Raw genomic sequence first — 523 nt, forward strand, 5'->3', positions numbered from 1 at the left:
GCCGATCTCCGCCGCCGCCGCCGCCCAAAAGCTTGAGCTTCTTCTTCAAATCTTTGTACGAGAGGAACTTATCTCTCCACTCAGGTAGGGTTTCCTCGATCTGATTGCTTAGACTCTTCCCAAACTTCATCGTGCCCTAGATTTAGAGCCGATCGAAATCGATCAACTGGGAAATTTTTTAGGTGAAAATTGTATAGGAGGAAGAAATTGGGAGGAGCTTGAGGCGATATATAGGAGAGAGAAAGAGAGGGAGGAGAGAGAGGGAGGGAGGATATGCGGAGGAGAGAGAGAGGAATATTCGGTAGGGAGAGAGAAAAGGAAAATGATATTTGGGGTTTTATTATTCCCTTTGGATTTTCTTTGCGGTGACCGGGATGTCCCCTTTCGTGACCGCCACGCGGCTGTTTTCTCTCTCTTTTGTTCTTCGTTTTATGCATTTTACCCGTTTATTCGTATGCTTTTTTATAATCTTTTTATTTATTTTTGAGTTATTGATTGATCCGTAATGCAAAGTATGCAACTG

The 523-nt window shown here is 43.6% G+C and overlaps 1 protein-coding gene across 1 annotated transcript in view; it reads right to left on the reverse strand.

The window, feature by feature from the left end:
* Window positions 1-264, reverse strand: part of LOC109828791 (SPX domain-containing protein 1-like) — a 4,794-nt gene extending 4,530 nt beyond the window's left edge. The window contains exon 1 of the mRNA XM_020395731.1: window positions 1-264. This exon is cut by the window's left edge and continues 74 nt beyond it. Within this exon, the coding sequence (XP_020251320.1) occupies window positions 1-130 (130 nt within the window). The 5' untranslated portion in view covers window positions 131-264.

The sequence above is a fragment of the Asparagus officinalis genome, chromosome 1 (assembly GCF_001876935.1).
Source record: "Asparagus officinalis chromosome 1, Aspof.V1, whole genome shotgun sequence".
Classification (NCBI taxonomy): domain Eukaryota; kingdom Viridiplantae; phylum Streptophyta; class Magnoliopsida; order Asparagales; family Asparagaceae; genus Asparagus; species Asparagus officinalis.